The sequence below is a fragment of the Strix aluco genome, chromosome 8 (assembly GCF_031877795.1).
Source record: "Strix aluco isolate bStrAlu1 chromosome 8, bStrAlu1.hap1, whole genome shotgun sequence".
In the NCBI taxonomy this organism is placed as follows: domain Eukaryota; kingdom Metazoa; phylum Chordata; class Aves; order Strigiformes; family Strigidae; genus Strix; species Strix aluco.
The window spans coordinates 3,846,317-3,860,207 of NC_133938.1; the positions used below are offsets into that span (position 1 = coordinate 3,846,317).

At 40.1% G+C, this 13,891-nt stretch overlaps 1 protein-coding gene across 13 annotated transcripts in view; it reads right to left on the bottom strand.

The window, feature by feature from the left end:
• Nucleotides 1-13,891, bottom strand: part of NFIA (nuclear factor I A) — a 253,806-nt gene that overhangs the window by 26,598 nt on the left and 213,317 nt on the right. For 7 of the 13 annotated variants that reach the window (XM_074831875.1, XM_074831878.1, XM_074831880.1 and 4 more), the window contains 3 exons: nt 13,280-13,458; nt 10,592-10,757; nt 3,275-3,366 (listed from right to left, as the gene is read on the bottom strand). In XM_074831875.1, the coding sequence (XP_074687976.1) occupies nt 3,275-3,366; nt 10,592-10,757; nt 13,280-13,458 (437 nt within the window). The remainder of the gene's footprint in view (nt 1-3,274; nt 3,367-10,591; nt 10,758-13,279; nt 13,459-13,891) is intronic. The other 6 variants (XM_074831872.1, XM_074831882.1, XM_074831884.1 and 3 more) reach the window with 2 other exon arrangements.

Consider the following 13,891-nt stretch of genomic DNA (forward strand, 5'->3'; position numbering starts at 1 on the left):
CAAAGGTTACAACACCTGTGCCTTTTTGTCAACATATACAGAGGATGCCAAGTCAAGTGTTTCTTCTAATAGCTCAAACAGAAATTTAGATTCAAATAACCCCCCCAGATAGGACAATTATGCGGTGAGCCGCTGGAGTGGCAGAGTGATGGATGGGGTAAGCAGAGGCAGTGTATGAAAAAACAAACTGACTGAAAAGTTCTGAAGCTGCTAAAACCAGACAAAGCCAAGAGCCCTTCTGGGGCCTTTGTTACTGAATCAGAACTACTGACTTAAATCAGTTTAGTTCCTGCTCTCTTCTGTCATGGAGTTGTCGTCCTGCTACAACCTCTGTTGACACAGGAATACGGCCTTTTTCTAAATAAAATATTATATAAATTCCATAAAATTCCTTTAAGGAATTCTATCTGAGGCAATGTGACATAAATCAGAACATGCTGCTAATGGAAATGTCTACTGCTAATTTTTATAATGCCCATTAAGAAAGGCACGCACTGGTTTTGGTTGTTTAAAAACAGCCCAGGACAGAATGATCCTTGCTCAAACCCAGCCATGCTGTTGTACATTTGTCTGCGATTTTATTCCAATGTTCTGTGAAAGCCTGTGAATGCCCATGTATGGGAAATGTGACTTCTGCTGAACGGCGCTGTCACATCCCCGTGCACAGACTCACTTTTGCAGCATTTTAAGACTAATAACGATGATGCGTAACTAGTGCCTGTAGGAAATGACCCACCAATTGGAAGAGAAAATCAGAGCCACCAAAAAGCTGACCATAATGTTTTCTTATAGCTTGTAGCTGGACTGTAATTTTAAAAAAGCAGATGTTCAGATACAGTCTTCATTTTTATTTTGTTGTTCCAGCAGTAAAGAGTAGCTTAACCCTTATATTTAAGCTTGACTTTCAGAAGCTCTGAGTGTTCACTGCTTCCTCTTGTCTGAGGGAGCTGTGTGGCCTGGCAGTTAGTGGTCCTCAGGACCCATATCTTAGGCTGACTCTGAATGTACTATAAAAAATCCTGATGGAAAGCAGCCACCCCAGCTGCTTTTAATAACACAGTCCTATGTGTTTTTATATTTTCATTTTGAAAATATCCTATGTGATTGTCCTATACACTAATGCCCTGCAAAACGAGTACAAAAGCATGTCTTTGTTTAGAGGAATGCTAAGTAAATCCCAAATCATCGCAGTTAGTATTTTTACCTCCCTCCTTCTCCAATTTAAAACTCAGTCAACTTCAGAGTTGTTTCATGAATAAGTAGTGAGTTTTGCTGATAAATTATATATTTTGTATCAAGTGGGTTGTGGTGGTGTAATGATGTATAGAAGCACAGAGATGCAGCTGGAGTCAGAGACTGGAAGTCAGTCTCCTTACCCACGGCAGCATGTTTGACTTTAATTGAAAGCTGTGCTTGAGTATTGTTTTTCACTGTACAGCATTGTTATTCACTATACTGCATTACATAGAAGCACTTAAAGTAAGGGTAGAGCACTTTAAAATGATTTAAGTCATAAATAAGGAGGATAAAAGTTTACAGTCAACAAACTTATCTGGGAAACCTAGGCTGCAGGATGCAAATAAGTTTAAAATATTTTGGAGACTTAATACTGTTGTGTCTGACTACATAATCAATTTACCAACTAGTAGTTTTTCAAGTCTTCTGGAAAAGGTAAGTAGCATTCTCCAAAGGGTTTCAAGTTTCCTGAGCTATGGAGGAAAAGACCAAATGCTTAAGGACTTTAACAGTATACCTTAACATTCCTGTTTCCCAATTTCAGTGTATTTCTGTGTATTCCAGTTGTTTCCAAAACGACTGGAGAAGTAAGATTTCAATGTGAAGGCGCATGAAAACTTGACACATACATGAAGCGAATAAAGGAAGAGGCCTGAAAAGTGGGGTGCAGGCTGTGTTTTGTTAAGGCATGAAAAAAAGTCAGAACGTGATGGGTTAAAACCCTGCTCTGCACTGCTGGTGTACTTTCTGTGACCCTATTTAATGCAGAGAAGGTTTGAGATTCGATGTAGTTTAACCTGTGCTGTCGACAGAGCTATAAACTAAAGCCCCTAAATTGTACACAAAGAACAGATAGCAAGAAAACACATTGTGTTCACAGGCATCTGGTTGCAGCCCTGTAAACTGAAAATCTTCAGTAATGAGTGACTTGTGTTTCACTGACAGCATAGGTGCTGAAGCCATCGCAACGGAGTCTGTCTTCATGCATATACTGGACTGTGGCATGTGACAGCCATTAATCTGTACACTAATTATTCAGATGCATATAAACGATGTGAAAGAACTTACAAGAGCTAAGAGTAGTGCCCCCCAGTTTGCTAGTTATTTGAATTATTACTTTTTAGTCATCACAACCAACTCAAAACAAAATTACAAATATTTCTTGCTGTTGACCTTTAAAAGAATTGTAACGTAGTCAAGCAATCACTTAAAACTACAAACTGCAGTTGTCCTAAAGCACTAGTTCTGCTCACTTTTTTATACCTTCTCCCCCATGATAACGTGATATTAAGCACAGACTTAATTTTTTCAACATCTGGCTCAAATTAGCTGCTAACAAAACTGCCAACAACTATTTTCTTAATCGACCCTGGGAATTTGATACAGCTTGGAAAAAGCACATTTTAAACCTCGTCCTTCTCCTAAAGAAACACAAATGTTTACTTGAGCTTCTGATTTGACCATAGCAGGACTATGAATACAGTTAACCCAGCTTTATAGGCCTGCCTCAACCAGACTTTTTTCTCTTTGTGTAAGGAAACAGATGTGCTCACAATTACAAAATCTCCTGCTCACTCAAAGCCCACCATGCAAATGGCCAGCCAGGAATCTGAGTCTCTTTTTTTACATGGAAGTCATTGGAGAAGTCTCCCGTTGTATCTGGTGGGGGACTAAGGTGCGCTGTTACCTGATGGGTCTCTCTGAGCTCCTTTTGCGCATGCAATTAAATGCACTGCCTAGGGAACAGGTTGAAGCAAAAGGCTGTGAAAACCCAGTCCTAGAGAAAAAAAAACTGTGCGCTAGAAGCCAATATCTTAGAAAGCAAGAGAGATCTTTCCAGTTACAAAAGCAGAGTTATTACTACATAAGCCCAAAAAAAACACAACAGACAAACAAACTGCAAGTGACATTTCACTGTAGTTACTGAGACCATGTGGGTGAAGTGACAGCGGCAATGCAGCTGGCTCCGCGGGGACACGTTAGAGTACACTGAAGAAGAAGAGGCTGCAGGCATACAGAGAAGTCGAAAGCGGCCCACCTGAGTCTGTTGAGGGATATTTACAAAGCTTGGATCCCGTGGTCCAACACTGACGAATCGGTTTGCGGGGGAGGTGCTGGGTGTCGAGTAGGCTGTGAAGGGAAGGGACACATGCGTTGAGGAAGCGGCACTAGATTGCACACGAACAACACCAAAACACACTGTCTCAGAGCCACCTAAGCAGATGTTTAACATAGAAATGTGCAAACGTTTTAGAGAGCGAGAGTTTGGTTTTAGACACTGGAAAGGTTTGGTCTGAATGGTGGGGATATAAACATGTAGGGGACTGGGCTGCTCCTTGCGAGGCAGGACGGCAACGACGTGCGCTCGGGGAGAAGGGTGCTGGGTCACCTGCGCTGCTCTCCATCCCTGAGGAGAACCCTGCAGGCCCTTCCATGCTGGGGTAGCACAAGAGACTTCTGGAGGTCCTGGGACTGCCTGACTGTTTTCACTCAAATATGGGGTATCTCTGGTTTTAATGGAGTTTTGTATAACTGCGAAATTACTAAAGAGCTTATGAACAGAATCAGACCCTTATTTCATGCTAATCCAGCATTCTCTCTCGATACAAAGTTTTGGTTTTCATACTGCTGTGGTCTGCACTCTCTAAAATGTTCACTTGATGTGTTTGACAAACTAGGAAGATCCTTTCGGTAAAAAATTAATGGGTTGCAGTTTCACTGGGGTGGTAAGTGCAATCAGTCTGAAGGCTGAAGCTGCCTTTAAAAACTGGAATGGCTCCCATAAATGTAAAGCTATTAAATGCAATGCAAGCCAAGAACCCAGATTACTTCCAAACTTGAAATACTTTAATGATTTTATTGTTGCATTATATTCTCCACTGCAACTGTCCACAATGCCACGTACTTCCACATCCAAAAGCTTTCAATGCATTTTCAGTCCTCGTCTCATTTGAAAATCCCCCATGCAATCTTTTCCCTTGTTCAGTTTTTTGCATGTTCAGATCTAAATTCAAATAACCTAAATAGACGCCTTAATACAAACAGTGATTCTGCCTATTTTAAATATATTTATGGGAATGCATTCTGCTGAATAAAATCCCCAGACAATCAAACTATCCAATGAAGAGACAAAAAACAATGTTAAAAGGAAAGTTACTTGCCAAATTCCAGTCAGGCTAAATATAATGTTCAGGCCTCAACGTTACAGAAAAATAAAGTGAGTTGGAGAAGACACTGAATTGTCTGTGTAGACGAAAGCCTGTTGCCTTTCTGAAGGCACAATGTTCGGTGAAGAGGCATTACATTGGAGGAGCCTTTGGTTTAAGACTGTACTGAATCAGACCAATGCTCCACCTTATCCACTCTCCTCTCTCTTCCAGAGGCCATAAGCAGAGGCACACGGAAGAGTCAAAACAGGTCACATATTTACTTTCTCATATTCTTTCCCACCCTCTGATTATTTTCAGCTCAGGGACTCCCTGTGTTTAATGGCCCGCAAGGGATTTCTCATTGATGAATGCCCAATCTGCCCTTGAACCCATGCAAACGTTCTGCATCCCACAAAGCCCTTTGGTGAGGAATTCCCAAGTCTACGAGCATGCAGAACCGCATCCTTCCCTTCCCTCTCTTCCCAAGTCTCACAGACATCTCATGATGCCTCCTAATTCTTAACAATTATATCAGACAGCTTCACTTTCTCAAACAGCATTCTCCTGAAATCACCCCAGGAACTGCATATCTTCATTTCTTACTGATCTGAGGGGAGATAAGGCACTCCTGACTTCTAAGAACAAATTCTTCCCAGTTGTTTCTGGTGAGGTGAGCTTTTCTCTCCAAAAAGCTAACACTTTGCTAGTACTTGCAAAATTCATGCAAGGAACACCTTTCCTTCACAAAGTTTTAAAGGAATTTTTAAGTGCACTAATTCATGTTTCCAAGCTGATTTTGCAAATTGCAGTGCAGCTTGCATATTAGAGTATGAACAGGTACACTGGTTGTTATTCATATCTGCAAATCAAGGAAGAAATGAACTGAGTAGATTTGGTGAGATGTTCTCCTTGCCTTTTTACCATGTCAATTTGCTTAATAATTCAAAGAAGCCACAAATTTGCAAAGAGTATATCTCTGTTGCTAGTGCCATGTATTAAGATTCTTCTGTACTGTTTCATGGTAAGGGTTTTTTTTTAACTAACTACTGAACCCTATGTTGTGCAAGACAAAAAATTCCTTCTGCAGTGGGGAAAATTAACTTAAAGCTCAAAACTCAAACATCTGGTGTTTGGTTCTTCTGGTCTACTTTTAAGGAAGCAGAATGAGTGGAGAGGCCATTTAATCCCTTGGAGCAGGTAAGTTCCACTCAGAAGGGAAGGAACTCAAGATCTTGTTTACAGTTCCCTGTTGACGGATACTTTTGCTGTGATATTTGGTAGAAAATCAAAGGGAAACCATCAGAATGTTGTCTTAAATGGCTTCTCTGTTCAAACAAAAATTCTAAAGCATTGGAAAACTATAATATGCACAAAAGTCCCCTCAAACCCTGCTGGGTGAATTACTATGTATACCTTTCTTCCGTAATGCTCCAAACTATGTTTAACTTGCTTTCTGAAAATACTCGGATGTCAGCTTGGTATTTCCTTAAGGTCATATAACTACTTTGCTAGAGCCAAGAAGTGAAGAGTACCAAAACTACATATATGCAGAGCAGGCTTTACTCTGGATTCTCCCAAGATGGTAGTCCCACTTCACTGTAAAATGTCACGAGACGTTTGCGGATTGTAAGGGGCCATTTTGGCTCAGACTATTAAATTGACATGGAATACGTATCAGCAATGACTCCTGTTATGGTGAAATTTGATTCAGAAAAAGGAGCAGTACTGAGTGTTGCTCAGACCATCACCAACACAGCTTCTAGCCGTATCTTACTGTCTTCAAATAAACACCCTTGTTGGACATGGAGGTGGGATTCCTGGAAGTCTTACCACTTCTTATCCTTATACTATGATCTGAGATTAGGATGGGGCAAACTGCTCTCACTGGTTAAAGCTGACTCCTATTATAGTATACATAGGCTAAGCCTATGGTGGGGTCTTCAAACTCCTTTTTAGGAAAGGGAAAAGCGAAAGCATGGAAAGGAACAGAAGCCAGGTCTCTTAGGCAGATCTGATCTTTATCAGCTTTGCTCCATGGGAATTGCATAGATCTACACTAGTTTACCCTAGATGATACTGGCCCGTTGGGCTTGAATAGAAACATCTTCCTGCCCAGCCTAGTCTTTCTGCTACTGGAATTCACTAAGGATTGTTTGCAACATCATAGCCTATAGCCAAGGAAATGAATGTGATGCCACAAATTTGCTATGATGCTTCACTTCAGGAACAAGCAAAACAGGAGCTGGCAGAGAAAGAACATTTGCTCACACAGACAGCTTTGATATTTAGCCAAAATGGCAAGAAATTGTATGAAAGACAAGACAAACAAACAGTTTTGGGAACGTCATGTATTTTAAAGTTGCCTGCAGTAGGAGAATGTTAATTTAAAATATACTTCCCTGAAATAATTTCTGTTAAGTATAGGAGTGTGTCATTTATCAGACAGTTCTGGATTAAAAGGATAAACCTTTGATTAGTGAAGATGATTTGGGTGAGCGATAACCTAATGTACCACTAGGTCTCTCTCTTACAGACCACGATGACAGGTACATGTGCTTCGTATGAAGAGCTGTACTGTTTCACAAAGGACTAGGAGTCAGTTTAGCCGTTGTGGAGTTGTAGTGAGAAAATTAACCGGAGGAACGCAGTGCAATACAGCAATTCCTACCGCAATGCATTCGGCAGCTGAGTATCTGAGAGGGAACTGCAAATTCTAACAAATTAAATGATACAGTCATCACCCTCTTTTTTATGGATAGGGAAAGGAGCAAACAGAAAGCTAAAGTGGCTTGCCCAGAGGGTGCTCAGTCAATGCATAGCAGAGAAAGGGAGAGAAATCCAATCTGATTATGAATCCAGTACTACAGCCACAAGATCATTCTTCTCATCCTGACACACATGCTGTTTAACATGAAAACTCCTTTGTGCAAAGGGACATTAACCGGTAACTATCTTGCGCAACAAGGGAAAATAGCTAAGCTTCTCCTCGTGTAGAGTTGTGAACCTTAGAAAATAACATTTAGTTTAAAAATGCTCTTTGAAAATCATGGTGTACGGGATGGTAGTATCTTAGACTCTGCATTGGAATGAGGGCCACAGATTCTAACAATCAGATCCAGTTATGATAGTGATAAAGTCCAACTGGCATGTAGTGGAGGTGGTGTTTTCTTTGGGCAATGAGGTCTGAAACCCAGAAAATGTCAAGTTCAAGGAAATATTGTGTTGTGTTTGTTATGGGTTACCAACCAAACAAAATTGAGAAGAGATCTGAGATAAGATAATTTGGGGACTGCTTCTGATATCAAGGATGTGTTCTATTGAAAAGGCTTTTTATGGAGGAAAAATGAACCCTCCCGTACCTCATGAATCCCATCTCCATTGTGTCATCTCACTGAGGAAAATGCTGGCTTTCCAAAGGGATAGGCTATGCAGCTGAAATTTTCAACTCCCAGAGCATGCCTCGCCACCCAGTAGTGGCAAATCCCCAGTGTGCATCTCCAGGGGCTCTTCCTTCCTTGGACAGCACTAACGTTCATGTTTTGGTTAATGTCACAGCTGGAGAGTTTCACTATTGCTCTGAGAATCATTAACCACCTTGTTGTGATTTTTAGCTCTCATTCCCAGGAGGCCATGCTGTATTGAACAGCTGCTCCTGGCTCCTGCACCCCTCAGGAGGGCCATATTCCAATTTTTGGTAGAGCCTTAACTGCATTTTGTTTCTACAGAGGGCTTTCTGCTAGACCAAAAAAGGGAAGGAGAATGGAGCAAATGCCAACCCCTTTCACTCCATTTCCTTGGCGGGGGGTTTCATTCTCCTCCACACAGCTAAGGAGAGAGTCTGGCCAAAATCTAACATCACTCCTGCCTTTGTTGCATAAGTGACTTTCCAATATCCTAAAGCTCTGCAGGGCAGCCAGCCATAACCCGGCGACACTCCCAGAACCGGTGCACTCGAGCAGTTCGTAACCATGGAAAACACCTTTTTGTGCGGCTTTTATGAAACTCTGGTGAATCTGCACTTGCTATTTGAAGGCTAATATTTAGTTAAGGAAAAAATAAACACCGACGAAAATGGAGGCTTGGTACTGATTGACACACTAAATGGAGTCCAGTGGGCCCTTCTGGTAAACTCTCACTGCGAGACTAAGAACTTCGGTTTTACTCTCTATGGGGCCAGCCACTTCCACCGGCTTTGATATATATGTAATACTTTTTCTTAGAAAATGCTTCCTATAGTCCGCTTTTTTGTAAAATTTATCCCTATATTAAACTATATGCTTCTTTACAACTCAAGTCACTATTATTCAAAACCCTCACCGAAAGGAAGATGCATACCTGAATATGTACAGAACTATATGCTTAGACATCAGCATAGCTAATTAACAAACAGTAATTATTTTCCTAATCTTTTGTTTAAATACCATTAACTGGCTGCTCTTGAGAAAACCTCGATTCCCAATTAACGTGGCAGCTGTCTGCTGAGCACTGAGCTACAGTGACCAGCCCGAGCCGATACCGATGGGTGGTGGTCTGCGAACTTCAGCAGACAAATGCCAGTTTTTATGCCAGCTGAGAACCAGGCCACACACGCATTTAGCTTGTTTACATGATTGCAGTATCATAAAAATTAAGTATTAAGATTACTGCTAAAATGATGTTGGGAATTTTTTTCTTTTAGCCACCACACACTGCCAGTAAACTGAGTCACAACTGTAATGACAAATATACATTGACCTAGTTTCATTTTTCCCGGTTCTGAAGACAAGGAAGTAGTAAGGCATTGCTGACTATATTCAGTGATAACTATGACTAAATATTAACATTTTAGATTCCACCGCTGAATCTTATTGATAGGACTTAAAAGACGGTATCTCCTGTCAGAAAGCATCAAAACTTCCTGATAGCACAAGTGTTGGTCTAAGGTCAGAAAGAGGAGTGGAGGGGACGGAATGAATCAACTTCTTAGCTCAACAAAAATCTGCTGATCAGTTCTAGAAGTCCCGATTCTAGAAGATCATGTTCACAATCTTACCAGACTGTCTCATACTAAAACCCATTTTAATTTTGAAGCGAGCCAGAGCATCTTGCTGAGTTTGCAGTTGTGCGGTATCGCGTAGCAGAAGGCAGTGCAAAACTCTGAGAACTACCAGATTTTAAAAATGCCCCCTGGAACCTGTGCAAATCTCCTGAACAGTGTATAAAGCTTTAAAAATGTAGGCTTCACATAGTCTGAAGAGCGAATACTTCTTCGCACATCAAGCAGTGGTTGCATATAGCATTTAAATAATAAGCTTGAAAAGCACACAAAGGGATTTGCTCTTTCGATTAGATTGATTTTTGTTTGTGGATGTTATTTGGACTCCCTTCACTGTGGAACAAGTCCCCTACAGTTGCCATTAAAGCACTGAAAGCTTCCCTTTTGTTTTTAAATGTCAGTTTGAGCATAGCTTCATTAAATCATTTCACAATTAACTCCCTGAACATCCAGACTTTTTTAAAGCATCAAACCCAGCTGAATTGCATTTGTTTCCCAGCAGAGTGAGTCCAAAGTGGTATCCCCAAGTGTGCATCCAGGAATTTGTATATTTGACTTGTGGCTACACAAAATACATATGGGAGCCGTGTGGGTGGTGGAGAGAGGATTAAAGCTTTCTCCCTGGGCCTAAGAAATACCATAGCTTCTTGCCCAAAATGCAGGGCTCGGGAACCAAGTCATAAGGGAAAGACGTCTGGGTTAATCTAGGAAGACTTATTCCCAAAAGAATTATAAATGAAGTGAACTCAAAAGAGTTATTAGTTTAGTCCAGTATGTGTAAGCAGCAATGCTTTTGATGAGGCTATGTCTGACTTCTGTGTAGTATCTATCCTCTAAAGCCTGACTTGAGATACCAACTCGCCTCCTCATGACAGTAAACAAGATCCCAAAGGTCCAGGGTCTGTGTCACAGCTTAGCTACTGGCCTTGATTTCTCTCATACATGGTTATGTGAAATGCCAACAAAGTTAGAAATAAACTGTAACCTTAAGCTAACTCTTTTCTTGTTAATATAGAAGCAGCTCGGAATTTTGTCCATCATAGACAGAGTAGAGAGCTCTCCTGCTTCCCAAGAGCTAGTCCAGTCCTCATCTCTGAGTAGCCGATAGACGGTGATCGCAGCACGTTGTGCGCTGCTGTTAGCCCTTGGTTCCCGCTGCGTCTATACTTACTTGGAGAAGTGGGAGAGGTGGCCCCTCCTTCTGTTGATGTAGTTGGAGGTTTTGTGTCTGGCACTGGCAGAGGCACAGGCCTAGCCATTGGTGGCGGAGGTGGTGGTGGCAACATTGGGGTAGGAAGGAATGGATTGTGCACCTTGCCTTGGCTGCTACCATTGGGCTGCCAAAAAACAAGCAAACAGACAGAAATTATACTAAAAATCAGCTATTAGGAACCTCCAGTAATAACAATCTCGCTGAAAGCTATGTGCAATACATTTACAATTACTTGAGAGGTGGCAAAGAATGTGCTGGGTCAAATTCCCCATTGACTTCAAGGAACTTTGTCTCAAACCCTGTGAACCTTGTGAAACTACACTTTTAAACATTTGTCCTATTAGCAGCTGGTCTGAACTGCTCTGGATTAAATTCTACTACTCTTTACATTTCCTGCAGCCACTAATTCATGCTCAGTGAGCAGTATTTTTGACCCCTTAAATCCCCCAGTTTTGTGCCTCTGTTATACCCTTAGGATATCAGTGCCTGGGACTTGAGTGTAAATTTCTTAAAGATACTGCTCATTAAGAGAAAAACCAAGCATTTTTGGTGGTCTTAAAAGTCATGCTAGTATCTTATTACAGGAAAATGAATGAATATATATTAAAGTAACTGCTCTCCCACATCCCTTTTGAGTTAGAAATAGTGTAGCTCGCAGTTTAGTTGCCATTAGGATCATATGGAGAAACGACTGAACTTAGAACTGCTTCATTTTGCACATTAGGAAAAAAAATGCCTCCATTTAGTCTGGGATGTGGTCAGTCACAGGCAGAATGGGCCCAGCTATACAAGTGTCGTCTTTCAATTAATCACCAGAAAAACCTGTCCATAAATAAAAGTGTTTTCAAGTATCACAAAACCAAGAAGCAGGCTTAAAAAAAATGCCACCCCTTCCCCCAACTTGTTAAGTTTACATTTTAAATGTTACACAGCCTGGACACTTGAAAACCATACAGATAGATGCCAAATACCATTATAACGAGAAAGTAGGACAGCCTGTGAATCAGGTGTTCCATTTTAGTGACAAAAATGATGAGATCACTTTCGACAGCACTCTACAAATTGATCTCACTGCAGTTCTTCTGGCACTGAGCATTGGCTTTTCCATTGATGATAAAAGCTCAGCTTTAAACACAGATCCATATTCTAAGTACTGCTAAAGAAAATAATATTTTAATTCCTGTTAGGGTTTCCATTAGCCTGAATTACTGAGGACGAAATACTCATATTGGCAAGCGCTTGGGACCTTATTTTCATTTCACCTGCTTTGGCACTGACAAAAGGCCTAAAAGTCCTGTAGGTGCAAATCACACTTGTGCTAGAGCAAAAATGGTTCAGGACATAAATAAGACTCAAATTCATCTGCATTTAACTTAACAGCACTCCCACCGACTTCAAAGACTGCAGTTACTAGTGTTTGCAGAAAGAAGCAATCCTTCAGGGTTATTTATTTTTCCAACAACCAGTACCTTTAATAAACTAATATATTAGTGACATCTCTCAAACACTATCTTGTCTCACAATTAGGTCCCTTTCCTGCCAAGAAGACCCCTGCTGTATGTTCATTGTGAGTGTGCTAACAGTTCATAATGCTGAATGGTTTGGGATAAATTAAGCAAATGAATACTCAAGGAAAAAGAAAAGCACTATATTGATTTGTTGTCTAGACATAAATGTATCTGCTAACATATTGCAGACATTATTCAAAGCCAGTACTGGCTGGAATAAGTAGAGTCAGTTTTTCTGCTAGGGACAGGAAAGCACTGAGAACAATATAGCTTATTAAATAAGTGTAATAAATTAGATGCTAATAATTAAACTAATTCTCATTAACACTTCCAATCGTATGTATGTCAGGAGAGAAACAGTAATTTTGCCAGTTATTACTTCATTGGCTGGAAAAAGTTACATGCATTACATTTCATGAAATATTCAGAGCATTATTTTAGATTTGATTTACATAAAATTTATAAATTCTGTATTTGACCGGAATGCTATTTCAATAATAGCAAGATGATTCACTTGATTTGATTAAAAAAAAATGAAAATGGTTATTTGAAGCTTTGGAACTCTGCTTAATTTTTCATAGAGATAAGGGGAAAAGATAACTGCTTACAGAAATAACAAACCATAATAAACTGTACTTTTAACATCTTGAGTTCAAGTACTGGTCAACTTGATCTAAAGTGCTATAAGGCAGTATTTTTTTTTTAAATGAACTTAGCTGATCTGAAACATCTGTTTCTCACCCTCCCTTTTCCTGCTCCTTCCCCCCCACTCTCCCCTGAACTTCAAAAATAATTAATAAAAATTATTCTGCCTTCATATTTTGTTAACCCTAGTTCCACTAGGGTTACAACGCATGCAGCAAAGTCATTTGTGGAGGGACCCAAAAGGTCACTGTATCACCAGCTTCTCTGACAGTTTAAGTTAATTTCACCACAGTGTAGTTGAGTGGTTTTTGGGGGAGTTTTTTTGTTGTTTTTTTAAATATTTTTGCAGTAGCAGCATTTTTTTTTTTTTTGCTTCCAATGACTATTCAAGGTGTGTTCCTGTATGCAACATGCTGTTAAAATAATCCCATAATCCCATGGTTAATTTTACATAGGACAAACACTTCTGAAGAAATAAAAACGGCTTCCTTACATTTAGGAACCCCACCTGTCCAGCCTGCTGACCAGCGTCGGGGCAGACAAGTTGGACAAACTCTTTCAGAGTCTCCTGAGGATGATAGCGGATTGCTGGGTGTGAGAAGTATGGCCCAGGCTGTTGAATAATGGGTGATGTTGGAAAATGAAGAGTCGATGGTGTTGCATGTGGACTTGCTATAGGAAAGAAAACAAAGAAGTTATATAGAGTTTTGCCTTTGGAAAATAAAACAGTTTAAATCTACTGTAGTGTTACTTTTAGTCTTTTTTTAAATGTACAGTATTGTTTATACATCTGATCTTCACAATTAATATATTAGACCACATTGTGTCCTACACTCACTTCATCTAGATCCTGAAAGCAAACGGAGCCAGACATTTTGAAGGATTTTCTGTATTTTTAGTGGACACGTATAAAGGAATCAGCAGTCCTTTGTGAAAGTGAAAACTATTCATCACCTTAAGAGCAGTCCTAATCAATCAGACAATAAAAAAATGTATTTGGGAGATTAGGGTTGATTTAATTGACATTTCATGTAACTGGGATTTGCACATATGAATCCATTTTGTATTGTACTATAAATGGTTGATAATTTAAAGAAGGTCTAAC